The sequence below is a fragment of the Podarcis gaigeae genome, assembly GCF_964106915.1.
Source record: "Podarcis gaigeae genome assembly, chromosome: 8".
Lineage (NCBI taxonomy): Eukaryota > Metazoa > Chordata > Lepidosauria > Squamata > Lacertidae > Podarcis > Podarcis gaigeae.
In genome coordinates, this window is record NC_139684.1 from 12,879,175 (window position 1) to 12,905,750 (window position 26,576).

The 26,576-nt window shown below is 46.4% G+C and overlaps 1 protein-coding gene across 1 annotated transcript; it reads right to left on the reverse strand.

Moving 5' to 3' along the window:
- Window positions 1-25,491, reverse strand: LOC310849730 (neuroblastoma suppressor of tumorigenicity 1). The gene is made up of 4 exons (XM_083750370.1): window positions 24,574-25,491; window positions 7,531-7,725; window positions 4,209-4,320; window positions 1-1,833 (listed from the first exon to the last, which is right to left on the reverse strand). The coding sequence occupies exons 2-4, from the start codon at window positions 7,695-7,697 to the stop codon at window positions 1,588-1,590; spliced, it is 525 nt and encodes a 174-aa protein (XP_083606496.1). The 5' UTR covers window positions 7,698-7,725; window positions 24,574-25,491; the 3' UTR covers window positions 1-1,587.
- Between the last annotated feature and the right edge of the window lie 1,085 nt (window positions 25,492-26,576).

Sequence of the window (26,576 nt, forward strand, 5' to 3'; positions counted from 1 at the left end):
TGGATGTTGGATCTAATTTATTTAATTAAGAGGGATGAATAACACAACGATAAAGATGGAAATATATATAACGTGTGTGTGTGTGTGAGAGAGAGAGAGAGAGAGAGAGAGAGAGAGAGAGAGAGAGAGGCCATGAAGAGTGTTGTAGTCAGCAGAGCAAGGAGAGAGGCTGGGTGTATACAAAGGCAAGAGTTCGAATCTCACGCTAAACATTCAGTGATTAAGACGTTTAAAAATTCAAGGAAAGGTTGGGCAAGATGGCAGCCTCTTCATTCAATAATCTGACTCACGTCAGATTCAGATTACGTTAAATTCCCACAGAAAAGGCTGTAGCTCAATGGTAGAGTATCTGCTCTTGTAGGCAGAAGATCCCAAGTAATTGTGGGAATGTCCTCTGCCTGAATTCCTGGAGAGCCGCTGCCGGTCAGTGTTGGCAATCCTAGGTTGGATGGACCAGTGGTCTGTCTTGGAATAAGACTGCCTTCTGTGCACCTCCTCATTGATCCAGCCCTTTATCCATAACCACGAGGGCTAGAATCTTTAGGAAAACCAGAACCCAGCGACAAGAGTGTCTGCTTTGCATTCAGAAAGTCCCCAGTTTGACCCGTCATCTCCAGGTAGGGCTGAAACCCCATTGAGCTGCTGCCAGTCAGCGTTGACAATATTGAGCTAGATCTGACTCACTAAAAATGTTCCCACCTGTTTCTTCCCCCTCGCCCAGCGCTCTCCAATAAAATTTCCTTTGCTCCCTTCTATCTTCCGTTCATTAAAGTGCTGCTAGGAAGTCAAACAGGGGTAAAGCAAAGTGGTGCCGTATAGACTCCAGCTCCCAGCAGTCCCAGCCAGCATGGCCACTGTTCAAGAATGATGGGAGTTGGAGTCCAGCGACACCAGGAGGGACACGAGCTCGCCAACCCCGCATTAAAAGAAGGCAGAGTTGTGATGGAGGTAGCCAGGGGCAGTGAAGGCAAGTGAGGGCAGAACTCAAACGTGCAAGAAATGTCTCGCTTCTGCTGCTAAAAAAGCACCAAAGGGGAGAGTCTCTTTTGTCAAAAACGGGGGGTTTTGGGGGGGTCCAGTCCGGCTCCTCCGAGATAGGTCCTTGATTCCCCAGTGCTAGAACTGGACCCACGGCGTCTCTGGTTTTCCTGCGCTGCAAGGGGGTCCCTTCCAAGTCTACAATTCTATATGTAGTCTTCACAGAGAAATGTCCTGATGGAAAGCCAGAAACCGAGAAGCCGCCTTGAATGTCTTTGTTTCAGGTGACCGCCGGACCTTCAAGAGGAAAGGTCCCCAGAGACCTCTCTCTCTCATTTTGCCCCTCCCTCTTCCCTCACCCCCCCAATACATTAGAGCAGTGTGCAATTTCGTCAGTGATGCCCTCCCAACCACCCCCTCCCCCAGTTCTCTCGCCGGTTGCCAGTTTGTCCCATTGGCTGCCCCCGGTGAAAGGTCCGCCTTCAGCTTGGCCTCTGCTTCCCCACGACCACGTTGCCAAGAGCAAAGCATGATGGGTATTTGAGAGGTGGGGGGAAAGTCGTCAAGGCCTGGGCTGAAGGGGCAGTTCACCCCCCGGAAGGTCGGAGGTCAGTCCTTGGCCTCGTCTTCATGGTGGTGGTGGTTGGAGGCCTCTTCCCCTGGGTGGTGGTGGCCGTAGGGGTGAGGGTGAGGTCCCTCAGCCGGCAGGTTCTCGTCGCCATTGACGTAGACGTTGAGGAGCGCCCCTTCTTGGCTCTGCTCCTTGCCACATGCCTGGCAGCTGCAATGGAGGATCTTCTCCACCAGTTTGTCCACCCTGGGGATGTCTTCGTTGCTGGGGCAGTCCAGTGTCACCTGGGGGAAGGAGAAGACATCAGAACACACAGGAAGAGCTTGCTTGCTGGATCAGGCCAATGGCCCATCCAGTCCAGTCTCCTGTTCTCACAGCTGTCAACCTGTAGGAACCCCTCAAGCAGGACCTGAACTCAAGACCCCTCTCCTCTCCTGCGGTTCCCACCAGCTGCTATTCAGAAGCACTGCTGCCTCTTGCCGTACGTAGCTCTCAGGGCTAGCGGCCATCAGTGGCAACCTCCTCCCGAAATCTGGCTCACCATCTTTTTTCAGAGAGCCACCACAATCATCTAGCATATAACACCAGTCCTGAAAGAACTACATTGGCTCCCAGGATGTTTCCAACCACAATTCAAAGTGTTGGTGATGACCTTGAAAGCCCTAAACGGCCTCATCCCAGAATACCTGAAGGAGTGTCTCCACCTCCATCGTTCAGCCTGGATGCTGAGGTCCAGCTCTGAGGGCCTTCTGGTGGTTCCCTCCCTGCGAGAAGTGAGGTTACAGGGAACCAGGCAGAGGGCCTTCTCGGTGGTGGTGCCCACCCTGTGGAACGCCCTCCCATCAGATGTCAAGGAAATAAACAACTATCTGACTTTTAGAAGACATCTGAAGGCAGCCCAGTTTAGGGAAGCTTTTAATGTTTGATGTCTTACTGTGTTTTAATGTTTGATGTTTTATTGTATTTTTAATATTTTGTTGGAAGCCGCCCAGAGTGGCTGGGGAAACTCAGCCATCTCGCTGGGGTATAAATAATAATAATATATTATCATCATCTAAGGACATCATGAGCCCTGCTGTTGGGCCAGGTCAAAGTTTCATCTAGTCCAGCTTCCTGATCTAACAGGGACCAACAAGATGCCGCTTATGGGAAACCTGCTAACAGGATCTGACCATAAGAGCACACTTGCCTTCCTGCTTTTTTTTGTAGCAACTGGTATTCAGAATAATTGCTGCCTCCAACCATACAAGCAGAGCGTAGTGATCACAGTTAGTGAATTTCTCTAATCCTCTTTCTAAAGCCATTGCATGTAGTACCGATCGCACATCTTGTATGGACCTAGGGGCGAGGTCTAATAAGAAACTTGAGTCTGGCTACCAGATCAGTGGCCTACCTAGCCCTCATCCTGTACTGACATCGGCCAACCAGATGCAACAGCAACATTCTTCCCACTTGTGATTCCCACTCTAGCCCCTTACTTGCTGCCCCAAAGTGAACCCCCCCTCCACACAAATATTCCATCTATTTATTTATTGGAGAAGGGATGCTAAGGGGTATTCAGCGAACAGCCATTCTTGGACGATCACCGCACAAATCCGCTCCACTTCCCAGTGGGGAGGAGTTGCGGTGGACTGCGTGGCCACCCACTCCCCACTGGGGGCGGGGGACTTTGTCCCCCATTGCCTGGGGGATCCCGTCCATGTCAGAGCCCGGCCAGCCAATCCGCTGGTGGGGGGGCATGGCCGGGGCCGTTTAAACGGAGGAGCGAACCAGAGGACTTCCTCTTTGGTTCACTTCCTCAATCACCCTCCCTATTTTACAGGTTAGGCAATGACCTTGCTATGGACCTCGTTTGGTCGCCTTGGTTGTCTGAGGGGCCTGGTAGGAATTTTCCCACTTGGCAAATTGGCACTGGCCACTTGGTTTTCGCCTACCTCGTCGCAATCGTCACAACTTTGTTAGGATTGCGGTTAGGCATTGTTCGACCTTGTGTGGGGGAGGGGATGTGTGGCCATCACCTGCCCCTCCATGCTTAAGGGTATTCCATTAAAGGAATCCGGGGGTGTTGATCTAGTCTGAAGCCCGGCTGAAGGCCTTGACACGAACCCGTCGGGAACACCAGGGGGAGCTTGAGTTGGTACGGATCGACAGGGCTCCCCCTACCGGTGGCTTACCCTTACTGGGGACTTCCTGAACAATGGACAGGAGTCAGATATAGTCAGGTCCAATCAATGCCTAAGCCAATACCGCTCACATACTGTAATTTCAATAAAGTTGAGGCCAAAATTTGCCCAATAACATACCGTATTTTTTGCTCTATAAGACTCACTTTTTCCCTCCTAAAAAGTAAGGGGAAATGTGTGTGCGTCTTATGGAGCGAATGCAGGCTGCGCAGCTATCCCAGAAGCCAGAACAGCAAGAGGGATTGCTGCTTTCACTGCGCAGTGATCCCTCTTGCTGTCCTGGCTTCTGAGATTCAGAATATTTTTTTTCTTGTTTTCCTCCTCCAAAAACTAGGTGCGTCTTGTGGTCCGGTGCGTCTTATAGAGTGAAAAATACGGTAAACCTAATATATGTGTCCTTGTGTGAGTTATTTCCAACGAGGGGGTGGCTGCGGGGTCTCGGCACACAATTTTCCATCCTGAGCAGCATTACTTACCACTTCCCACATGGAGAGGGCTGGCATGCAGGAGTCGCAGTGCACCAGGGACTCGGTGGACTGTGGGAAGGTGTTGGGAACGCTGTAGCTGAAACACTGCCCCAAGCAGGCTCTGCGGACGAGAGATGAAGATTAAAAAAGTAAAGGGACCCCTGACCATTAGGTCCAGTTGTGACCGACTCTGGGGTTGCAGCGCTCATCTTGCTTCATTGGCCAAGGGAGCCGGCGTACAGCTTCTGGGTCATGTGGCCAGCATGACTAAGCCGCTTCTGGCGAACCAGAGCAGCGCACTGAAACACCGTTTACCTTCCCACTGGATTGGTACCTATTTATCTACTTGCACTTTGACGTGCTTTCGAACTGCTAGGTGGGCAGGAGCGGGGACCGAGCAACGGGAGCTCACCCCCTCGCGGGGATTCGAAACGCCGACCTTCTGATCGGCAAGTCCTAGGCTCTGTGCTTTAACCCACAACGCCACCCACGTCCCAGGTGAAGATTAAGGTAAAGGTAAAGGGACCCCTGACCATTAGGTCCAGTCGTGACCGACTCTGGGGTTGTGCGCTCATCTCGCTCTATAGGCTGAGGGAGCCGGCGTTTGTCCGCAGACAGCTTCCGGGTGATGTGGCCATCATGACTAAGCCACTTCTGACGAACCAGAGCAGCACATGGAAACGCCGTAGCTGAAGATTAGGAAGATGCTAAAAGCCTGCAAGATGAGGGTTGGGTTCAAAATTGGGGAGGGAGCGCCAAACTTCCTGAGTGGACTGAGACCATCCCTTGCCTCTTAAGAAAACAGAAGCATTTTTACTTGGCATTGTAGGAGATGATATAAACAGAAAGGACTGTAAGTTGTTTCTATATGCAGTGACGGCAGCAATAATATTATTTGCACAAAAATGGAAGCAAGAAGAACTACCGACGAAAGAAGAATGGAGGATGAAACTGATGGACTATGCAGAACTAGATAAATTAACAGGAAGGACTCGAAACCTGCAGGACCAGAGATTCTCAGAAGACTGGAGTAAATTTACGAACTATTTGAAAAGCAATTGTGATGAACAGATTACGCTAGTAGGTTTGCAAGAAGTTTTGTAAGGTGAATTATTTGAAATATTGCAAGAAAGATCATGAGGAGCATTATTAGTTAAGGATAATTAAAGGTAATATGAAATTAAGAAATGGATAATAAGTGATAAAGAATGGAAAATCATCAGAGGTGTTGACGGAAGTCTAAAAATATTGTATAAGATGAGAAGTTATGTTGTATGACTGTTGGAACTGATATGTTAGAAAATTAATAAAAATGTATATTAAAAAAGAGAGACCATCCCTTGCCTTCACTGCCCCTAGCTACCTCCATCCCAGCTCTGACATCTTTTAATGAAAGGATGGGAAACCTGCAGCTCTTGAAAGGTTTCTCAGCTACAACTCTGGCCACTGGCAATAGGCTGGCTGTGTCCATTGGGGACTGAAGTCTGAAAACAGCTAGAATTCGGCCATCACTTGCCTTCACTGCCCCTAGCTACCTTTAATACAGGGAAGGGGACTGTTGGTCATGCTGGGCCCAAGCATGGCCAACAGGTGGTGCTAGAGAGCAAAATGGAGTCCTACAACAAATGGAGAACGCCAGGTTCCTCTTCCCCAAACTAGACCATCACTTGCCTTCACTGTACCTAGCTACCTCCATCACATCTCTGACTTCAGTTGTTTCTGGACTCCAACTCCCATCTACCCTCACCATTAGGCATGCTGGTTTTGACTGGTGTAAGCTGAAGCCCAACAACAGCTCAAGGGCCATAGTTTTCACATCCCTGTTTTTACAAGGTCATTGCTGTCTTGGGTTCTCAAAATTTTTTACTTACTTATTTTTATTTATTTTTTTAGCGTTTCTTTTATGCCATAAGATTTATATACTGCTTGATTGTAAAAACAACAACAACACCCACCTCAAAGCGATTTGCAAAAAGAATAAAATGAAATTATCGGTGAAAACAGTTAAAAACAGCAACTTAAAACATTTTTTAAAATGAAATAACCTAAAAAACATTAGAATACATGTAGATATTCTACATACCTGGGTAGGCTTGCCTAAACAACAATAACAAAAAATTTTAGCAGCCACTGAAAGCAGTATAGTAAGTGAAAGAAAATAAAATTATTCAGCAGCAAGAATTCTTATTGCAAAGTATTGGAAGACACAAGATCTACCCACCAGGGAAGAATGGCAGATGAAGGTGATGGACTACATGGAACTGGTGGAAATGACTGGCAGAATCCGAGACCAGGGAGAAGAGTTGGTGGAAGAAGATTGGAAGAAATTTAAAGTTTATTTACAGAAACATTGTAAAATTAAGGAATGTTAGAAGGATGTTGGAATGAAGTCATGTGGTTTTAGCAGAAATGTTATAAAGGATTAAGAAAAAATAGACTGTTAATTGGTGAAAGGAGGGAAAGTAAAGTCACATTATATTAAGATAAATTATAGGCAAAAACTGGGAAAGATGGAAAGGATTTGCTGAAATAGCTAACCGAACTAGAATACAAAAAAGGGAGGTGTGAGGAGGTCAAGGAAACAAGCAAATGAAAGATAAGTTATAGGAAGGTTTGTTGTGTGTGGTTTTTTTTAATTGTTCCTATTTTTCTGTTTTTTCTTTTTTCTTTTTTTATTATTGTGATGTGTTGTCTTGTTTTTGTGTAATTTGGTGTTTTCTCTTTTTTCTTTCTGTAACCTTTAAAACTTTAATAGAAGAGTTTGGATTTGATATCCCGCCTTTCACTCCCCTTCAGGAGTCTCAAAGCGGCTAACATTCTCCTTTCCCTTCCTCCCCCACAACAAACACTCTGTGAGGTGAGTGGGGCTGAGAGACTTCAGAGAAGTGTGACTGGCCCAAGGTCACCCAGCAGCTGCGTGTGGAGGAGCGGAGACACGAACCCGGTTCCCCAGATTATGTGACTGCCGCTCTTAACCACTACACCACACTGGCTTTTTAAATATTATTTAAAAAAAAAAATTAAAGGTGCCTGTCTGATATCAAAAGGCAGGGAGTTCCAAAGACTGGGTGCTGCCACCTTAAAAAATTGAGTTCTTACAAATGTGGAACTATTAACAGTGTCATGTGTGCCACTTTTCATCACGGCGGAAAATTACAAATCGGTTTACAGCCACGATGCTTTTACTTGTGATATGTTAACAGGAAGAGGCAGAAATTAATTTCCGGAGTCGTGCTGGTCGGAGCTGGTGGAAGTTGGGAGTGCGACACAGCTTGGGGAAGATGGCTATGGGAGATCTGGAGATGTTGGATCCATTGGCCCAGTACTGTACCTGTTCTGGATGGATTTGGACTCGCACCCGCTGTGCCCAACGATCTGGGTGATGTTCTTCGCCTCGCACCAGGCGCTCTTGTCCGGAAAGAGGGCCAGCTTGCTAATGGGAGGAGGCGCTGCCAGGATCAAGGCCGGGACGAGGGTGGTCACCAGGAGCTTCAGCATCTTGGCCTTTTCCGACGAAATCCTAGAACTGGGGGAAAGGGGTTCGAGAAGGATAAGAAGCGTCAGAACACCAGAAGAATCGGCATTATATATTCATATTGTAGCGTAGCGTAAAACTTTTATTGGCATCACCTACAATATCCAAAACAAATCAATATAGCATCACCACTACTTTCTTGGGCTCCATGATCCCTGCAGATGGTGACAGCAGCCACAAAATTAAAAGACGCCTGCTTCTTGGGAGAAAAGCAATGACAAACCTAGGCAGCATCTTAAAAAGTAGAGACATCACTTTGCCAACAAAGGTCCATATAGTAAAAGCTATGGTTTTCCCAGTAGTGATGTATGGAAGTGAGAGCTGGACCATAAAGAAGGCTGAATGCCAAAGAATTGATGCTTTTGAATTCTGGTGCTGGAGGAGACTCTTGAGAGTCCCATGGACTGCAAGAAAATCAAACCTATCCATTCTTAAGGAAATCAGCCCTGAGTGCTCACTGGAAGGACAGATCGTGAAGATGAGGCTCCAATACTTTGGCCACCTCATGAGAAGAGAAGACTCCCTGGAAAAGACCCTGATGTTGGGAAAGATGGAGGGCACAAGGAGAAGGGGATGACAGAGGACGAGATGGTTGGACAGTGCTCTCGAAGCTACCAGCATGAGTTTGACCAAACTGCGGGAGGCAGTGGAAGACAGGAGTGCCTGGCGTGCTCTGGTCCAGGGGGTCACGAAGAGTCAGACACAACTAAACGACTAAACAACAACAATGAAGGACTTGATCTGAAGTCACCATGGGCGAGTGGAAATTGCTTGCTGGCAAGTGGATTAGGGGTGTAAGAATAGAAGAAGAGTCCTGCTGATCTAGTCCAGCATCCTGTTCTCACAGGGCCTGACCAGATGCCTCTTCTGGGAAACCCGAGAGCAGGATTCGAACACAGGAGCGATTCTCCCCTGCTGGCAACTGGTATTCGGAAGTATCTATTCTGCCGGAACAGGGCTGTAGCTCAGGGGCAGAGCATCTGATTTGCATACAGAAGGTCCCAGGTGCAATCTCTGGCATCTCTAGGGACCCCCTGCCCCAAACCCCTGGAGAAACAACGCCAGTTAGTGTGTGTATGGGGCAGTTTTTCATGTTTCTAACAGAAAGGCATTATTTCAGAGTGTGGCCAGTAGGTGGAGCTCCAGGGCAAGACAAACTAGGAAGTTCTGGTGTAAAATGTATTTGGGGGAAGACGGTTGCCAACATAGGAGCCAACTCCTAGGGGTCGAGGTCCCTCCACCCCCCCTTAAAATATTTGAGGGGGCCACCCCCCACTAAAAATTAATGAGCATTGCCATTCAAATAGTGTGCATGTGCTGCATCATGTGACCTATTATGCAGGGTGGGGTTTACCTGCCCCCCCCAACATTTTATTCACGTTACCATCCCTGGTTGCCAACTGACCAAAGAAAAATCTTCCTGGGATGCTCTTCTGCCTTTAGTACCAGCAGAATGTGAAGAAATTGGCTCTTCACCAGCATGAAGGGAAGCAATATCACCATCTCAAAAAGTAAAATGAATTTAAAATAAATTACGTGGGGCTGATAATTTTTCAGGTGGTTTGAGACAGTGGTAATATGTCTCTTCATGCCGCCAAATACAGTGGTACCTTGGTTTGCATACGTTTTGGATTACAAATACGTCAAACCTGGAGGTGCGTATCCCGGTTTGCAACCTTTTTTTGGATTACAAACCATTTTTGGGGGATTATGAACAAATTTTTTGGGGAGGCCTCATTGGCGAAAGCGTGCCCTTGGGTTACAACCTGTTTTGGTTTACAAACGGACCTCCGGAACGGATTATGGTTGTAAACCAAGGTACCACTGTAGTCCATTTTTATTTTTATTCCATCCTTTCTGGTATATTATTATTATTATTATTATTATTATTATCCACACCACTTTCTATTTTTAAGGGGAAAATTCAAAGCTGTTTAGAACACATTAAAACAAGCATAGGCAAACTCGGCCCTCCAGCTGTTTGGGGACTACAACTCCCATAATCCCTAGCTAACAGGACCAGTGGCCAGGGGTGATGGGACTTGTAGTCCCAAAACATCTGGAGGGCCGAGTTTGCCTATGCCTGCATTAAAACATCAAATAAAACAATCCAGTGTTAAAAAGACAGTGTCCTCAAAACGTCGTTGGCAAGCTTTAGAGCAGCAGATCAATTAACCAGAGCTTTAGCTGATTAATTAGTGAGCTCCTTTGGTTCTGGTATGTTATGGTCAACAGAAGGAAAGAGAAAGTTTTGGACAAGTTCTGTTGCGGCAATTAAGAAGACGCCATCCTCAACACATGATTTGCACGCTGTAAAATCATCCCTAAACTTAGACCTTCACTTGCCTTCACTGCCTCCATTACTACTATGTGATCAAAAGCATTTTGATCTGACCGGAGCATTGGGAAGGAACTGTCACTTTCTAACATAAAGAATGCGTACCATTGGTTCTCAGGAGTACTATGAAATCCATAACCATTGGGAAAGAAATTGAAATTGAAACAGCCACTATTGCAATGCCGTTATACAAAATCTGTGGTACATCCCCATTTGCTGTGATTCCTGCATTGCACGGGGTCAGACTAGATGAGTCTTGGAATGCCCTTCCAACTTTCCAATTCTGAGATTCTATGAATATCGTGTACAAAATGGATATTGTAGAGTTGGAAAGGGTTCCGAAGAAAGGGAAACCCAAAATTTTAACAAGGGTGGGTGGGTGTGGAGCGACTCCCTTATGAGGAAAGGTTGAAGCAGCTGGAGTGTTTTGGTTCAGAGAAAAGGTAAGAGGTGAAATTATAGAAATTTATAAAATTATGCGCAGCATGGAGAAAACGGATAGAGAAAGGGTTTTTTCTCCCTCTCTCATAACATCAGAACTTGTATATACTCCGTGAACCTGGATGTGGGAGGATTTAGGACAGATTTTTTAAAAACACCTGTGGAACTCACTTCCACAGGAAGTGGGAAACATCCACCAACCGAGGTGGCCTAAAAAGAGGATTAAACAAACCGATCCAGCAAGTTCTTCTTGTGGTCTTATAATATTACAGTGGTACGTCGGGTTACATACGCTTCAGGTTACAGACTCTGCTAACCCAGAAATAGTGCTTCAGGTTAAGAACTTTGCTTCAGGATGAGAACAGAAATTGTGTTCCGGCGGCGCGGCGGCAGCAGGAGGCCCCATTAGCTAAAGTGGTGCTTCAGGTTAAGAACAGTTTCAGGTTAAGAATGGACCTTCGGAATGAATTAAGTACTTAACCCGAGGTACCACTGTACAAGATATAGTAGATTTGGTAAACTCTCTGGCTCTCCTTGATTTTGCATGTTAACATCTCACACCATTTTCAACACAAGACGTGTTTTTAAAAGGAGTCGTTCATTATTTTTTTCTCGGCTTCATAAGCTCGTGCCCTTTAAAAAAAACAAACCAGCCACTTGCAAGTCTTTGCTCCGAGATGTCAAGCCGGGTTCCCTGCACAGACTTGCCCCAAGAGGATTTCGTACTCCACATTGGCACGGGCAGAAAACCGGTCTCGGGTACACAGGCAAGATACAACTGGGTACCCAAACAGACATGTATCGACACGGACTCTTGCCCAACCGCCCTTGTACGGCAGCCAAGGCGCAAAGCCATGAGCAGCCCTCAATCACCACCCTCCCAATCTTTTCCTGAGCCTTGTTTATAAAGATCTCCCTTCCGTCATGCGAGCTCAGACCCGCACGGACAGATGATGTAAGCAGGCCTGGAGCTTTCAGGGGAAAGAGGACAACATTGAAAGCAACAACTCCTACACTTGGGATGATCTGGTGGAAATGTCACCATACAGGCATTGGAAATCGCGTTGGGATGTTGCACTAAACGCATACCCTCCAGCCTTCTTCTGATGAAAACAGCGACATCCTATTCTATTGTTGTTGTATTTCTATCGTGCCCATCTGATTGGGTTGCCCCAGCCACTCTGTGCGGCTTCCAACATATATATAAAACATAATAAAACATTAATTTTTTTAAAAAAACTTTCCTATACAGGGCTGCCTTCAGACGTCTTCTAAAGGTTGTCTCGGGGGGTTGCATAACTCCTCCAACATTTCTCCGATGAAAATAGGGGTGTCCTAAGGAAAAGTGAGTATGGGACGCGGGTGGCGCTGTGGGTTAAACCACAGAGCCTAGGACTTGCCGATCAGAAGGTTGGCGGTTTGAATCCCCGCGACGGGGTGAGCTCCCGTTGCTCAGTCCCTGCTCCTGCCAACCTAGCAGTTCAAAAGCACGTCAAAGTGCAAGTAGATAAATAGGTACCACTCCAGCAGGATGGTAAACGGCGTTCTCATGCGCTGCTCTGGTTCTCCAGAAGTGGCTTAGTCATGCTGGCCACATGACCCGGAAGCTTGAACGCCGGCTCCCTCAGCCAATAAAGCGAGATGAGCGCCGCAACCCCAGAGTCGGCCATGACTGGACCTAATGGTTAGGGGTCCCTTTACCTTTACCTAAGGAAAAGCAGGACATTCCAGGATCCGATCAAACCTGGAACTGTCCCTAGATTCAGGATCAGTGTTAGAAACTGAGATAGGAAAGGTAGGAGCTAAATGGCACCTTAAACCTAGGTTATGGGAGCAACAATGGAATGTCTAGGCGAGCTTTTTTTTAATAACAAGAATACAAAGCTGAAAATGAACGAACTGCAGTTGAAATCTTATATTCATTTTTCACATGGTCTAGTCCTCATCTGAAGACTGCAGAAAGCCAAAGCCATGCTTCCCCTGCCCACCCCCCTAATATTCTTAAGAGGGTCTCTTCTACAGTCTTCAGAGAGTAGCTGGAAGAGGGGTGGGGCAGGAAAGGGTCCTCCTTTCCTTCCACTCTGCAGTAATAATAATAATAATAATAATAATAATAATAATAATAATTATTATTATTATTATTTATTTATATCCCGTCCTCTCCAGCTGAAGCTGGGCTCGGAGCGGCTAACAACAGTAAAAATAACACAGTTTACATCAAATCACAATAAATAAATCTGAAATCTTAGGCGCAGCACCGCTCCCAGAGCTCAGAAACTGCTTGCGCTCATGAAATTCCCGGTTGCAAAATTCGCCTAGAACAATGGGAGTTTTCGAACGCTGTCCGGGATGCACCAGACGTTTGTCTCGGGACAGATAAAATACAGGACTTCTTCAGGCGGCGTGTAGTCAGACTGTGGAACTCGCTGCAACAGGAAACGGTGATGGCCACCAACTTGGATGGCGTTAAAAGAGGATGAGGCAAATTCATGGAGGAAAGGACTATATCAGTGATGCTTCTGAGTGACAGTTTCTGGAAGCCCTGGGGAGGGAGAGGGCTTTTGTATTCAGTTCCTGCTTGAGAGCTTCTCAGAGGCATCTAGTTGGCCACCATGAGAACAGGATTCTGGGCTAGATGGGCCCCTGGCCTGATCCTGTTGAGGAATCTGCTCACGCCCTTGAGCTTCTCCAGAAGGCCTTGTTTCCTAACCCCGAGTGGGTCCAGAACAGCGAGGGCCCCTGGCTCAGCAGAAGAGCACCTGCTTTGCATGCAGAAGGTCCCGGGTTCAAATCCTTAGCATCGCTAGGGAGGGCTGGGAAAGAAACCCCAGGAAGCCAGGGCAACTATAATACAGTGGTACCTCGGGTTGCAGACGCTTCAGGTTATAGACCCTTCAGGTTACAGACTCCGATAACCCAGAAATAGTACTTTGGGTTAAGAACTTTACCTCAGGATGAGAACAGAAATCGCTCGGCGGCAGCTGAAGGCCCCATTAGCTAAAGTGGTACCTCGGGTTAAGAACAGTTTCAGGTTAAGAATGGACCTCCAGAACGAATTTAGTTCTTAACCCGAGGTACCACTGTACTTAGGCTCAGATTTGGTGTGAAGGTTTCATGTGCTCCTATCCCAGAGCTGCTAAAATATCCTCATTCTGGGGTCGCTTAATCCTGCAGGGAGTGTGGCGTCTTACATTTAAAACACCATGGCGGCACTTTAACGGTCATGGAGAATCCTGAGAATGGCAATTTCTTAACAGCGCTGATCTCACCAAGATCCCCAACACCCAAACTACTCGCCAGAGTGGTGCATGCTCTAGTTACCTCCCGCTTGGACTACTACAATGCACTCTACATGGGGCTACCTTTGAAGGGGACCCGGAAACTACAACTAATCCAGAATCCGGCAGCTAGACTGGTGACTGGGAGTGGCCGCTGAGACCACATACCACTGAAAGACCTACATTGGCTCCCAGTACGTTTCTGAGCACAATTCAAAGGGTTAGTGCTGACCTTGAAAGCCCTAAACAGCCTCGGTCCAGTATGTCTGAAGGAGCGTCTCCACCCCCATCATCCTACCCGGACACTGAGGTCCAGCGCCGAGGGCCTTCTGGAGGTTCCCTCACAGCGAGAAGCAAAGCTACAGTCAACCAGGCAGAGGGCCTTTTCGGTAGTGGCACCCACCCTGTGGAACGCCCTCCCAACAGATGTCAAGGAAATAAACAACTACCTGACTTTTAGAAGACATCAGGGAAGTTTTTAATGTGTGGCATTTTGATGTATTTTTAATCTTTGTTGGAAGGTGCCCAGAGTGGCTGCAGAAACCCAGCCAGATGGGTGGGGTACAAATAAATTATTATTATTGTTGTTGTTGTTGTTGTTGTTGTTCCCAGGACTCTCCACGACTGTTAAAAGTGGTACAACAGGACTATAAATGCATTGTCCTTTGCCTCAGGATGTTTTGCTGCCTGGGGCAAAGGACAAGGTCCCTCTCCCCTCCATTTGACACCCAGAATGGCTGTTGGGGGACAGTCCTCCATTTGAGGGCCCTTTGGGTACCTTCCTACCCTACAATTCTATGATTCTATGACCCTAAAGAATGAAAACTTGACAGATGCCTTGATGTTGCTCATCAACAGTTAGCCACCAGCATACCAGTCATAAATACTCCCTGTTGCGGTGAGATGTATTGCATTTCCATTTAAAGGACAGATCTTCTTTCTAAACCTACATCAATATTTACAAATCAGCACAAGCAGATTTTATGCGCAACAGTGCCCTCTTTTGTGCTTCAGGTTAAACATGTGCTGGACGGAACTGTTGTTGTTTAGTCATTTAGTCGTGATCGACTCTTTGTGACCCCATGGACCAGAGCACGCCAGGCACTCCTGTATTCCACTGCCTCCCGCAGTTTGGTCCAACTTATACTGGTAGCTTCGAGAACACTGTCCAGCCATCTTGTCCTCTGTCGTCCCCTTCTCCTTGTGCCCTCCATCTTTCCCAGCATCAGGGTCTTTTCCAGGGAGTCTTCTCTTCTCATGAGGTGGCCAAAGTATTGGAGCCTCATCTTCACGATCTGTCCTTCCAGTGAGCACTCAGGGCTGATTTCCTTCAGAATGGAGAGGTTTGATCTTCTTGCAGTCCATGGGACTCTCAAGAGTCTCCTCCAGCACTATAATTCAAAAGCACCAATTCTTCGGCAATCAGCCTTCTTTGTGGTCTAGCTCTCACTTCCACACATCACTACTGGGAAAACCATAGCTTTAACTATACGGACCTTTGTTGGCAAGGTGATGTCTCTGCTTTTTAAGATGCTGTCTAGGTTTGTCATTGCTTTTCTCCCAAGAACTAGATGGTCTTAAAAGTGTCTGTGCAAAAGGCAAAATCTCAGCGAGACGTTTTGCTTCTAGGGATGCTTCAGGAGAAAGCCAGGCTCTAAGCATCTCTCCAGCACTTCCCACGAACAACCTTTTAAAGGCGGCGCCATCAAATATTGATCAAATATTGGGGCTGCAGATGGTAAGTGCCATGGATTTGCACGACGACCTGAGGTAAAACACAATGGTGTTTAACGCACTGCAGTCTTTGACAGGCGACATGCAGCGGCATCGGGCAGTATTCAAAGGGGCAACATGCAATGGCATTTAATACCGGGGAGGTGACAAGCAAATGCATTTTGTAAGTGACTGCACCTGATAGCTTAACGCTGGTAAATAAGAGGCAGCTAGAGTGCGTATTGGGGACGCGGGTGGCGCTGTGGGTTAAACCACAGAGCTTAGGGCTTGCCGATCAGAAGGTTGGCAGTTCAAATCCCCACGACGGGGTGAGCTCCCGTTGCTCGGTCCCTGCTCCTGCCAACCAAGTAGTTCGAAAGTACGTCAAAGTGCAAGTAGATAAATAGGTACCGCTCTGGCGGGAAGGTAAACGGCGTTTCTGTGCGCTGCTCTGGTTCGCCAGAAGCGGCTTAGTCATGCTGGCCACATGACCCAGAAACTGTACGCTGGCTCCCTCGGCCAATAAAGCGAGATGAGCGCCGCAACCCCTGAGTTGGTCACGACTGGACCTAATGGTCAGGGGACCCTTTACCTTTACCTTTAAGCATTTGAAAAATCTATTGAAACCACACATTATAAGTTCATCTTAGGCTGGGTAGTTCTCAAGTATCTGTGGCTTTGTTTAATGTTTTGTATTTTTCTCAGAAGGTTGATAAAGAATGTATAGTTTACTATTCTGTGTATATTAATCGCCAGCATCTTGCATGAGTCACACTACTTCTATCAACAGCACAGGTTGCATTTTTCCAGCAGAGTGTGTATTATACCAGATCACTTGCCTTTTGGACTAAACAGCCTTTCCCACACCTTGCTAAGACTCACACTACAAGAGTGACAGAAGGGGCAAAGCTGGGTTTCTAACAGACCTTATAAATTGCAGGAACGGAATCTCAAAACAAGAGATTATTCCAGATTAATTAACACAGGGTATGAGCACCACAGAAACCGAGCATTAATTCCCCCCTCCCCAATTAAAAAAAAGTCACATTAGACTTCTTTTAATATGTCTACATATACTTGATTTTGCCGAACATCACAAGTCAGCAAATAAATCTCCATGCCTCAACCGGGTCCTTACGGGACAGAAATTCTTGACATCAGTCCCAGTTAATGTTGCCCTGCACAGTGTGAACCCAGCACGAAAACAAACCTTTTTAAAAAATAAAAATGTCAAAAAATAGGTGGCCATCCATGCCCTCTGCTTTTATTTTTGTTTTAACTGCATTGATGAAGATGGATAGAACCTAAATTTACATAGGCAATTGCCAAGAGACAATTGAAAGTTGCCTCCAATTAAGAATCAGAATGGGAAGAATTTTTATTTGAATCAGCCACTAGCCATAGCAATAAAATAAAATACAATGTATTGAAGTTAGAGGTAAATACTATGCAAAATACTCTGTGGAGGTTTACTAAGTTTTACTCAGAGTAGACACATTGAAGTTCATAGACCTCAGTTAGCCAGAGCCGTTCATCATCAATGGGTCTGTTCTATGTAGGATTAGCATTCGATGCAAACACCCAACAAATGTGCTCCTTATCAGAATTATTCCATTTCCACTCTTATGGAGCAAAGCTACGAAACACTTTTTAAAAGATGTGGGTGGAGATGAAAAATAAGTCACTATTGAGAAAAGCACACAACACCACAAGAGACTTTTTGAAAATCAGGAGTCTCTGCGGCATTATAATGATGGCTAATCGCTTGCAAATTCTGGATGGTTTATAAAATGTAGACGCTGTCAGTGAAATTTGCAAATAACCCACAACCAATCTTGCGTCTTCTCTTGTTGTTTTTTCCCAGTGCCACTTAATAAAGAGACCTGTGAAACTCCAAACCTTGCAGACTTTCCCATCACCTTAAACTGGCTCAGGAAAAGACAGTTTTATGGGCTGTAGATGTTTAAGATAGACTTCATCACCGCTGTGGAAGGGATTAGTGTGTGCCATTTGCGTAAACAGCAACCCCTGTAATCAGTTCTGGCAATGAAAAGTGGTACGTGCAAACGGAAACACACACAAGCATAGAACACACACAAGCATAGAACCATCAAATTGCAAGGGTCATCTAGTCCAACCCTCTGCCATGAAGCAATCCTATATTCAGCTATTCTGTCACATTAAAAAAATAAAAATCAGCCTACCTCGTAATCCTTCAAGCATACCAACTCGGGAAAGAGTTTTGCTGAAGCACGTTAAGCTTTACAGTGGTACCTCGGGTTAAGAACTTAATTCATTCTGGAGGTCCGTTTCTGAAACTGCTCTTAACCTGAGATACCACTTTAGCAGCTCTTTCCTCTTGCAATGCGAACTTGCAGCTCCCCACATATTCCCGGACTACAACTCCCATCATCTCCCCTCACTGTTGGCCATGCTGACTTAGGACCTGAAGGACTGCACTGGTTCTCCAGTCATGCCTGGGGATAAAGCCCTCAGAGATTGCTTGCTTGGACTGTGATACCTGGAGGTGCGGCTGGGTTCATGGTCCTCTGCTCTCTCAAAATCAACCCATCAGGCACCAGCGAAAGCTTCTAGGCTTCTCCACACAATGCCACAATGCCACCCTGTGGTCACTGCAGGGATCGCAGGATGAGAGGCCAATGTGGACCTTTGGCCCTCTCAGTCTAGCCTTCCCCCAAGCCGTGCCCCTCCTGGGGCCATACCCCTTATCAACCCCGTTCCCCACTCCCCCCACCTGCCTTTTCCCTGGCTGGGGTGTGTCCTTAAACTGTGGCAATGCCTCTTGCCCTCCCACAGTCTCGCCAGAGTGGCCCAAGCCCTGGTTATCTCCCGCTTGGACAACTGCCATGTGCTCTACTATCTTTGAAGGTGATGATGATGATGATGATGATGATGATTTATACCCCGCCCATCTGGCTGGGCTTCCCCAGCCACTCTGGGCGACTTCCAACCAAATATTAAAATACAGTAATACATCAAACATTAAAAGCTTCCCTAAACAGGGCTGCCTTCAGATGTCTTCTAAAAGTTTGGTAGTTGTTGTTCTCTTTGAGATCTGGTGGGAGGGCGTTTCACAGGGCGGGTGCCACTACCGAGAAGGCCCTCTGCCTGGTTCCCTGTAACTTGGCTTCTCGCAGCGAGGGAACCGCCAGAAGGCCCTCAGCGCTGGACCTCAGTATCCGGGCTGGACAATGGGGGTGGAGACGCTCCTTCAGGTATACAGGACCGAGGCCGTTTAGGGCTTTAAAGGTCAGCACCAACACTTTGAATTGTGCTCAGAAACTTACTGGGAGCCAATGTACAGAAACCACAACTAATCCAGGATGTGGCAGCTAGACTGGCGACTGGAACCATTTAACACTAGTCCTACATTGTCTCCCAGTACGTTTCCGAGCACAATTCAAAGTGTTGGTGCTTGAAAGCCCGGAATGGCCTCGGTCCATCTCCACCCCCATCTGAGGTCCAGCTCCGAGGGCCTTCTGGCGGTTCCCTCACAGTGAGAAGTGAAGCTACAGGGAACCAGGCAGAGGGCCTTCTCAGTAGTGGCACCTCCCTGTGGAACGCCCTCCCATCGGATGTCAAGGAAATAAACAACAATCTGACTTTTAAAAGACATCTGAAGACAGCCCTATTTTGGGAAGCTTCTCATGTCTGAGATGATGATGATGATGGTTTTGCTGTATTTTTGTCACCCAGAGCAGCTGGGGCAACCCAGTCAGATGGATGGGATTTAAGAAATTTATTATTATTATTATTATTATTATTATTATTATTATTATTATTATGAGAGACCCGTATGTGCATGTGAATATAGGACCCTTATGCTCTTAAGTGTGGTTGAAATATAGCCCAGTAAACAAAGGGAACAGCCATACCCATAGCTCCACCCACCTTTCCCTCTAGTCCCACCCACCTTCTCGATGTGGCCCCCAGAAATTCAGCCAAGAGGGGATGTGGCTCTCAAGCTGAAAAATCAGCCCGAGTCATGGGGGTGCAGAGATGGTGTGAATGAACTTAGTGCTTAGCTTATATTTTAATTGCTATTTTGTTAATGCTTTTCATATTGTTTTATAGATTCTAAATGCTGCATTGATTTGTTAACCCCATGACTTGCCGTCATTGTGAGGTCTAGTTCATTTTTTAGTTGCTGTTTTGCTCAGATTGCAGCTGCTTTATTGATAATTTGTGGGTTATTTTATACAATGTATGCTGTATTCGCAAAGTGCTGGTATGTTTTATTATGCTACGGTTGTTTATTGTTTGTGAGCCGCTTTGAGATTCATTTGAATGAAAAGCGGCGTAAAGATACAATCAATCAAATCAAATCCACGTGGATCAGCATCAAAAGAGGGAACAAGGAGAGATTTCTTGGGGTCATATAATGCTGAAGCCCAATGCCCCAACAATTTAGCCCCCCTCCCCCAAGATGGTCAGAGAAGACTGCGTGTCCCGGCCCCTTCTGGATAAAAGGGTCCCTCAATGAAGATGACTTGCCCAAGGACACCCCAAATTCCGAGGCTGTCTCTTCTCCACCCAGCAAATGTGAGTGTGTATGTGTGTGTGTGCTAGAGAAGAGGATACAATTTGGGCTGAACCAGACAGGTTGTCCCCCAGAAGTCCAGGAATATGATGAACGGGGTTTTGGGAAGTGATGCTGAGCAGCAAGAAATACCTCAGAAATTAAAAGAAGGAGCTGTTCCAGCTAGATGTTGCTCTTGAGAACAATTGGATCCAAAATGCAGTTATAGGGAAATACAGTGGTACCTCGGGTTACAGGCACTTCAGGTTACATACGCTTCAGGTTACAGACTCCGCTAACCCAGAAATAGTACCTCAGGTTAAGAACTTTGCTTCAGGATGAGAACAGAAATTGTGCTCTGGCGGCGCAGTGGCAGCAGGAGGCCCCATTAGCTAAAGTGGTGCTTCAGGTTAAGAACAGTTTCAGGTTAAGAACGGACCTCCAGAACGAATTAAGTTCTTAATCCAAGGTACCACTATATACAGGTCCCCCATCTCTGCCCTAAAAATAAACTGAAAATCATTTCTAAGATGCAGAAAGGGAGAAATCATGGGGGGGGGGCACAATCTTCCCTGCGAGGAAAAAAGAGGAAAGCTTTTGACTTTCGCCTTTAATTTTTTTTAGCAGGAAGGTGACTAAAGGAAAGGATAGATTTTAGGGAGATTTTATGCTATCGTGAATAAAGAGAGCTTTTGCCCTCTCTCATAATACAAGAACTCAAAGCTACCGCCCAAGCCAAATCGGCGAGGTTAAGGGCAGATGCGAGAAAATCCTTGTTTGCGCGACACCAAATCAGCTGATGGAACTCACTGCCACAAGATGCGCAGGTGGCTTACAGACTTAGCTGGCTCTAAAGTGGGACTAGGCACCTTCATGGAAGAGAGAGAAGCCTACCAGCAAGGATTATCCATGACCATTTAATTGGGCCTCAACACCTGCAGGCAGTCTATCTCCGAATGTCAAATACTGGAAGCATCTGACAAGCCACTATGGGGGGAAAGTTGAGGGTCTAGATCAGGGCGGGGGTAGTGATCTACTCACTAGATGGATCTCTGGCCTGATCCAGCAGGGATTTTTTCTATGTTCTTAAGAGGAAGGAACTCATATGACTTCACTGCACAGAGTTTATAGCAAAGAAACGCTTTTCTTTCTCATCTTCACTCATGGTACAAGCCCATTATCTTACAAAGATGGAGAGTTGCCGGTACCCTGTTCATACTGGTAATTTGCCAGGGGTATGAAGTGAACCCAGTAATGCTAAGATTTCGGGAAGTTTTGGATAGATAGCACAGTTACAGAATCTGACCTCACAAAATTAAAATCCTCAGAAGCCGGTTGTGTTGCCCGGGTGTGTTTAAAAATGGTTAGGCTGAGCTGGGGGGAACTTGTTCGACAATAAATATATGCAAACCCCAAGAACCGGCCACTGTGTGTGCTAAACCACCTTTCACAAAAGCTAGAAAGCCCAAATTAGGCGCAATGATTATCTCTGGGGGGGGTGACTGAACCGAGGGAATGTTTCTGAAAATTCGGGAGTGATGTAGTGATGTCTAAATCACCACCGCAACGTTCTACAACCTCATCGCTTTTCAATGGGGTTTCCCCACCGAAACTCCATCATAAGGACCCAATTTTTTGGGGGGGGTATTAAAATTTGTATTAAAATGGAGAAAGACTTTGAATCTTCCCTAGCCCTCAGGAATTTGGGGGAACTTTTAATCCGCAACATTTTCGCTCTGATTCAAAGGGTGTGTGTTGATACAACTGAGGACAGATTTAGAAAGATAAAATAATCATCATCATCCCGCTGGGATTTTTCAGGGGAACAGGAACTTCCCCAGCAAAGTCCTCTGGAAGGGATCTGGATGTATTTAGGAAAAAATTTGCCCCGGAGGTCAGAGGATGTGAAAAGATGTGAATACAAACTATATATTTTACGAGAAAGGTCAGGAGGCAGAAAGAGCCCTTCAAAGCCATCCTAGATTGCTTTTGTCAGTCAAACCCACTAAGAAAATCTATTACTGAGCAATTTGCGATGCCTTCAGATATGTGTTTTTCTACAGGGGTGCAAGCAAATGTCACTGGGTTTTTTTAAACTGGTTTTGAAAGATCTCATGGCAGCAAGACAGCAAATACTTCTAAGCATGCAGATTGGAACATATGCAACCTTTTAACTTTTCTTTGAAAATGGAAATCTTTTGTTTTCTCTTTGTTCAATCTTCTCTCCCTCCGCTTTGCCCCCAACCCCCACCCCACCCCAAACGAATTAATTTCAGATTTCTTGGCTCAGTTATTTCCCCCCCCCCCTTTTGAGGAAAAAAGAGAAGAAGAAGAAAAACAGTTGGGGGAGAGAGGGAGACTTGATCAGAGAACAGGCACACACAAAAGAAATTTCCAAAATGCGATTCTTCACGGATTTGCTCCTTTCTTCGCAGGAGAGAGGAAAAGGTGGGAGGTGGAAATATTTTAATGACTCGAAAGCTATGCCCCCCCCCACCCCGTCTTCATCTGTAACTGATTTCTATTTGTGAGCTATTTCTCCTCTTTCAAACCATCAATCACAGCAGGGAAAAGGGGAGGAAAAGTCGGCATGGGGGGGGAGAGAAGCGTAAAAATCTGGTCTTGATAAATGGAGAAAAAGAGAGAGACAGGTTTGCTTTCATTTCAGCCTCCCCCTGGAGGGTGGAGGAGAAGGGGGGACTTTGCAAGGGTGTCTGATGGCTGCCACCTCTGCCTTTGCTGCTGGGAGGGGGGACATGAAGGTAGCCTTGCAAATAAGTCCACAGAGATCACTAGCCTGCATGCCCACCCGCCTTCCACACTTGAAATGGACAGGATGGAAAAGAAAGATTAACACTATTCTTTTCCCTTTCGCCAAGCCTCCCCCCCCCCTCTCTCTCTCTCTCTCTGCCTCTTTCTCTCTCTAGCTGGTCACCTAGGAGTGAGAGTTACTCGCCCCAGAAGAGCAGACTGAGTCACGGGCCTGGAAAGAGTTGTGTGGATTCCCAGAGATAGCTTACCTCTGCAGCAACCAGAGGGATGGTTCGCGTGTTTGCCACAATTCAACATGGGACAAGGTGTGTGACAAAGTTTGCCAGAATTAGCCGGCTGGAGGAATTATAAACTCACTTAATGAAGGGAGCAGGGACGGGTGGATCGGTCCATTTCAGTTTGTCGTTTTCAGAAAGGCCACTGGATCAGGCCAGTGGCTCATCTCGTTCAGGATCCCATTCCCAGAGGTCAGCCCGCCACCTTTTTCCATATCAATTTGCCTTGGGGGGGGGGGATGGATGGGAGATGTCCTCAAGCAATTGCACCAGCAATTTAGTCTGCAACCAGTTTTGTCTAACGTGTTCATTTTTGCAAAGCAGTGTTCCCTAATACAATGCAAAATTGTATGTGATTTTCGCTAATAGAGGGATTTTACTAGACACTTTACCCTGGCCTGTGTTTTCTTCTTGTATGCATCACTCAGCTGGAGAACCCCATTGCAAAATTTCGAAAAGCAACGAAATTGTCACCTGTCATTCCACAAGGGGTTTAATTCTTGTATCCTGCACTTATTTTTCCTGCCGCCCTGTGACCGTACTCTGTGTGTTGTTTATAAAATCAAATAAATGCATTCAAAGCGCAAACTCCGAAGGACAGATACGTTTCGCTTTGCACCAGATTTTCTCGGAAAGCTCAAATTCGCTAGTTTCGCCTTTCAGTGCAGACTGAATCGTCCTGTTCCCTATTAAGGAGTAAACTAGGGGACAGTTGGGTGTCAGCTGAAAAGCAGTACAGAATCCACTGGAAAATATAATCTGCGGGTGCTTTGATATAGGCACATCGGCCACCAAGCAAAGGAAGATGCGGTACAGGTCATCACTGGTGGGTGGAGGAAAAGTGGCGACCGCGTTCCACTTTTACTATATGTGTAGAAAGGTCCTGAAATGATGACCACCACTTACTTCCTTTCATATCTCTCCCTGTTCTAGCCTGACGGAGCAACTGAGCCACTCACACAACACCATCTGAGATGTATGAATCATGTTCGTAAAGAAGCATCATGCCACAGATGTTCAAAAGCTGTTACGATAGGTTGGAAAACAGAGAACCTACATTATTAAAATCAGATGTGCGTTCTGGGTTTTTTTTAATGCCTTTTCATATCAACCTCAGAAGCACAGCACCAACAAAGTTCTACTCAGGACTATACCCTTTGAAACTAATGGACCTACATTTGTCAAAACCCACAGGGTCTAATACTGAGTGCGACATGCTGGATGCAACCCCACATTTTTATATTCATTTTTTCAAAAACAGTTGCTTTAATATTGACCTTTTTTCTTTATTTGTACAGCAAGTTTCACACACTGCATTAATGGTCGAAAATCTCATGTTGCTGAACTTGGTCAATGTCAGAATTGGCAAAACGTTCGGGTCACACAAGACACTTCATAAATAAGCTAAATCTCAGCTACCCACAGGGAGCCAGAAGGGATACAAAATCATAGCAGAGAAGGCACCCGAAAATGGTTACTTACCATTAAATGGACTGGTCGGAGAGGTGTTCCATCAAAACTTCCTCGGATAATATTCTTGTCTCTTCTTTTTTTTAAGGGGGGAGGCACTCAAAAATTAAAACACCTCATTATCCAGTAAAGTGTGGGCTCCGATTCCTAGCCTTTCTGTAAGCAAATTTCCTCCAAAGGTTTATTTCCAGTTCATCCCAAACGTTTAAGCGAAACGCGAAAGGGTATTTTTGCTGGGAGGTGGAAGACAATTCCTTGCAACCTGAACTTCAGCAAAACTTTTATCTCCTTCTCAGGAACGGAGGAAAAATAAATTATTTCCAAACCAGGCACTAGAATCAAAAAAAGTCCGGGGGGGGGAACCCTCTAGTCCATTCAGAGTGACTTTTTTTCTCCCCCCTTGGTCAATAATTAAAAGTGTGGGGGGGTGGAACTATTGAAAGCTTCACCCCCCCTCCTCGAAAAAAATCCCCAAGTAAATCAGAGATCGGAGCAGAAAGAAGGCTAGGAATAAGAGCGAGGAGGAACTCTTAAAAGCTGCTGCTGCTTTCAAAACAATATGCAGGCGTAATAATTATTTGGGGGAGGCGGAAAAAACCCAATTATAATAAGTAGAGTTTTGCAGAGTGCGGCGCAGCTCCTGTGAAAGATCCAAGCTTCCTACAAATGCAAGAATGTCCAGCTCTGAAGAAGAAGAAGAGGAGGAGGAGGGGGGGAAAGAGGGGGAGATTTGAGCTTTCTCGGTGCTTTCTGGCTACGCTCAAAAAAGGAAAGACAGCAGGGCTCTCCTCCTAGTAAATCAAACCGCCGCCCCCCGTCTCTCCTCCCTTTTTCTCCGGGTAAATCAACCAACCCCAGCCTTTGACTGCTCCCTGTTGAAAAAAAGAAAAGAAAAGGTGGTGTAGTTGTGGGAAGCAAATCCTCACTGCTGCCTCTTTTGCCTCTTCAGTGGAGCAAGATTATATTGTGAGCAGACAAGAACCAGCTAGCCAGGACAAGGGGGGGAATGGGTGGTGATGGCTGGTGGTGATGGGAGATAGTGCCCTCACCCTGTTTTCTTTTTTTTCTCTCTCTCTCAAGGGCGAGGTGGCTTTCCTGCCCTTGCAGCTCGGAGACGGGCCAAGAAACCCCTGCAAAAGTGGCTGGGAAGGCAAAGGGGTCTGGACTCCAAGGAAAACAAGAAATGAGGGAGGGAGAAGTGTGTGTGTGTGTGTGTGTGTGTGTGTGTGTGTGTGTGTGAAATTTCCTAGTCTTTTTTTCTTTTCTTTTGAGGATGGGATCTTTGGTCAGGAGGAGGCAAAGCTGGTAGAGCCTCCCTGGGCAGGAGCACTCTACCTGCCTTGCCGAACTACGGAACTCGGCTCCCATAGGAGGTGACAACACTTGGGGTCAACTTTAAAAGAGGATCGGGCAGATTCATGGGCAAGGAGAGGGCGATGGACGGCTGTTAGCCACGATGGCTGTGCTCTGGTAGGGGGCAGTGCATGCTTCTGAGTAGCAGGTGCTAGAAACCGCAGGAAGGGTGCTCTGGTGCTTGGATCCAGGATGCTGTATATTTTAAAGACATTACAGTAGTTGTTTACGTTTTATTTTTAATTCTGATGCAATTCAATTAAAAATTTCTTTTTTGTCATTTGTATGTTTTTTGTCTTTTGTATTTTATCTGTCTTGCAAGCCATCTTGAGTCCCCAGTTTGGGGGAAAGGCAGAATATTGACATTAATACTAATACTAATAACCCAGTAAAGGTAAAGGGACCCCCAACCATTAGGACCTGTCGTGGCAGACTCTGGGGTTGCGGCACTCATCTCACTTTACTGGCCAAGGGAGCTGGCGTTTGTCCGCAGACAGCTTCTGGGTCATGTGGCCAGCATGACTAAGCTACTTCTGGCGAACCAGAGCAGCGCACGGAAACACTGTTTACCTTCCCGCCGGAGCGGTACCTGTTTATCTACTTGCACTTTGATGTGCTTTTGAACTGCTAGGTTGGCAGGAGCAGGGACCGAGCAACGGGAG

Bases quoted from the DNA above. Each gene is read 5' to 3' on its own strand.
- LOC310849730 (XM_083750370.1), bottom strand. From the start codon at position 7,697: ATGCTGAAGCTCCTGGTGACCACCCTCGTCCCGGCCTTGATCCTGGCA. The intron at 4,321-7,530 runs GTACAGTACTGG...TCTCGTCCGCAG, and splicing joins TCCAAATCCATCCAGAACAG to AGCCTGCTTGGGGCAGTGTT. The intron at 1,834-4,208 runs GTAAGTAATGCT...TCCTTCCCCCAG, and splicing joins CCCTCTCCATGTGGGAAGTG to GTGACACTGGACTGCCCCAG.